The 3,133-nt window shown below is 43.8% G+C and overlaps 1 protein-coding gene across 1 annotated transcript; it reads right to left on the reverse strand.

Annotated features, from left to right (window-relative positions):
* Positions 1-1,683: 1,683 nt before the first annotated feature.
* On the reverse strand, positions 1,684-2,400 carry LOC113696789 (uncharacterized). The gene has a single exon (XM_027216173.1). The coding sequence runs from the start codon at positions 2,398-2,400 to the stop codon at positions 1,684-1,686; it is 717 nt and encodes a 238-aa protein (XP_027071974.1).
* Positions 2,401-3,133: the final 733 nt, after the last annotated feature.

The following is a 3,133-nucleotide window of genomic DNA, read 5'->3' on the forward strand; positions in this document are numbered from 1 at the left end:
TCTCTCGCTTGACTTCCTCGGACAGAACAGAAATACAGCTCGCGGCTCGCTCTCTCTCTTCACCTTTCTCCTGCTCAAGCCGAGGAGTTCTCCCTCTCTTGCTCTCGTCGATGATCACGAGGTGGAGAATGGAGATGGGGTGGAGTGTTTGTGGTTGAGGCTGATGTAGTGGAGTGATTTGTGGTAGTGGAGATTGAGTGTGTGTGTAGAGGAAAGGGAATGCACTTCGGCAGAAATGGAAATGTTAGTGTTTTTAAGAGTTGGCCGAGGATACTTTGTGGTTGCATGGAAATTTTTGGGATAGTGGAGGGTATTTTAGTCTTTTCACGTTTCCTCCAAATTTCTACTCAAGTCCTCAATTCTAATCTAATTCCAAAGTTTACCCCAAATGTAATTTGAATGCCTAATAATGTACTAATCTTAGTATACTTATATCGAATTTGTTATAATGCTAAGTTTCCAATTAACACTTAACCTTATTAGGGATTAAAATGAGCTATCGAAATTTCGAAGAATTTATATTAAGGCAATAAAATTACTCTAACTCAAGAAATATTAATTTAACATAGCGAAACCAAGTATGTTAATATTTTGGCACAATTATATTATTTATCACATAAAATTATTTCTACGTACTTATTTAAAAACAAGTAGATATAATGCTAGAATTTATTAAAGAATTAAAATTGCAATGAAATATGCATTGATATCTATATATTTTTTCGAGGTTCTCACAGTCTCTCTTGAAATCAATCGTTCTAAAGTCCTTCCGCAGTGACTCCATATTTGGTCAACCTCTGGAGAACTTCCCGATGAGTGCAAATCGAAAGAGGGTCGATTGAGTTTGAACATCTTCCTCTGAGAAGAAAATAACAGGCCTGCCCTTGTATGAAGCTAGCTCCCTAACTATGTAGAGGTGACCCGAAGCAAGGGCGCTATGCTGGTGGACTGATGGCGCTGGTCGAGGATGCTGGTGGAGGACATCAGCGAAGGAAATTATGCATTAATGAGAGAGTGATGCGTTACCTCGATGGCTCTAGAAGCTTGCCGTGTTAGAATCTGTCGGGGCAGTGGAACATAGACGCGCCGCTTCCTCGTCTTCCGCGAAAGTACCATGGTAAAACCCTTTTCATCGCGATCAACCCCTGGTTGGGGTAGCCTCGGCCCCAAGGCAGTGCTAAACTGCTTGAGGGAATGGACCAACGTCTCTCTATCAAGCGCAACTGCTCTTGGCATGTCCTCTCCATCTGAGAAGGATCCGTTGGCCAACGTCTTCTCCTGCTCATTTAACTTGAGCTGCGTATCATCACAAATACCTCCCAAGACTGGTGCGATGTCAGTGACCTCCCACATTGCAGTCTCGGGCGCTTGCTGTGGCAGCACGACATTTTGGATTGCTGTTTAGGCAATCGTCGCCTCCTGCTCGCCCCACTTGTGCTGCGTACCAGCACACAAAAATCCCAACACTGGCGTGACATCATTGATGTCCATCTCAGGTGCCTGTTGCCTGAGAGCGGCATGTGGAGTTTGTGTGTGGGTGACGGTATCCCTCACCTCCTCCTGGCAGTGCCCGCCCAACCTGGGCTCAGTATCATGCTGCCCCTAGCCAAGTTGCTCAGCCATGGCAACCCCTTTTACTGCTGGGCCAGAAAAATGCTGCACACAGGCCTGCTCACGCTTGCCTCACCGACAACCCGAGGAAGGATGACCCTGTTGATGGCAAACGGAGCAATAAGGCGGCAGGTTCTTGTAAGCCACCTTCTGCCAGAAACCATGGCTGCCCGCTGCGATCCAGACGCGACCAGGCGGGTCCTTGGAGACGTCCAAGTCGACACAGACGCGAGCCACATTGGGACGGGCCAAGGTTGCCGTCGCCGAGTTGACTTTCAGAGGGCTGCCGATTGCACTAGCAATGGAGAACAGCGAAGCCCTGTTGAAGAAGTGAACAGGTAATTGTTCCAATGCAATCCATACTGGTGCGTGGGAGGACTCACTGGTAAGCTGAAAGTTAGGAGACCACTTGAAAACGCGCATGGAGAAGTCGGCAATGCTCCAGAGGCCTTTCATCCAACACCGTAGGTAGTCTTCTTCCAACCCAAAGCGGATGAGAACATGACGTTGGTCCAAAAGGCCGATGTTGAAACTGGACTGGAATCCAATTGTTGAGAAGGATTTGCGCATAGCATCAAGACTTGGCCGCCCATGAGAAAACTTCTCAACAATGGCGAACTTGAAGGGCGCAACCATCTTGGCAATATCCTTCTTCGAGAACAAAATTGCTGGTTCCCCTTTGAACTGAGAGATAGGTCTGATCTTGCAAGGCGACAGCGACGGCTGATCCTGAAGGACTTCAGTAAAGGAGCGGCTAGCCCTTCCTCCAGGCGGCTGGAAGCCAGCCATGGTTGGAGCCCTAAGCTTCCCAAAGTAGAAACCCTAAGAGACGAAGCGAAAGGAGACACCACGAAGACAAAATAATGGAATTGATGAGTTTTGTTTAGATAATTATTGTTTTCTTGAAATCGATTGACATTGAATTGTGATTTATTATTAGTAAAGATCCATATGATGCCTCTGTTATAAATGAAAATACTCATAGACCTAAACCAAAAATAAGAAATGAACTGACTGCTAAGAATAGAAAGCATCTCACCTTAAATGCAAAAACTATGGATGTGTTATATAGTGCTTTAGACTCAAATGAATCTATTAGAGTCAAGAGTTGTAAGTCAACTAAAGAAATTTGGGACAAATTGAGAGAATTCATGAAGGCACTTCGAATGTTAGAGAATAGAAAAAATCTATCTTGATTACTAAATATGAGTCGTTTAAGATAGAACCTCATGAAAATATTGATCAAATGTATTGTAGATTCAATGATCTTATTAAAGATTTAGAGGTTTCAGAAAAGGAATATACCTTAGGAGAAAAAATAGAAAAATCTTGAATGCTTTGTCAAATGATTGGGAAGTAAAGTGACTGCTATTGAAGAGGCAAAAGATTTAAATTCAATGCCTATTGAATCTCTTATAAACTCTCTATCTTATGAGTTGAAACTAAAGACCAAGGTACAAGAAGAAAAAGATGCAAAAGCAAAAAGGAGCATCGCTCTAAAAGTATCTCAAGATGATGATGA

Source organism: Coffea arabica, chromosome 6e, assembly GCF_036785885.1.
Source record: "Coffea arabica cultivar ET-39 chromosome 6e, Coffea Arabica ET-39 HiFi, whole genome shotgun sequence".
Classification (NCBI taxonomy): domain Eukaryota; kingdom Viridiplantae; phylum Streptophyta; class Magnoliopsida; order Gentianales; family Rubiaceae; genus Coffea; species Coffea arabica.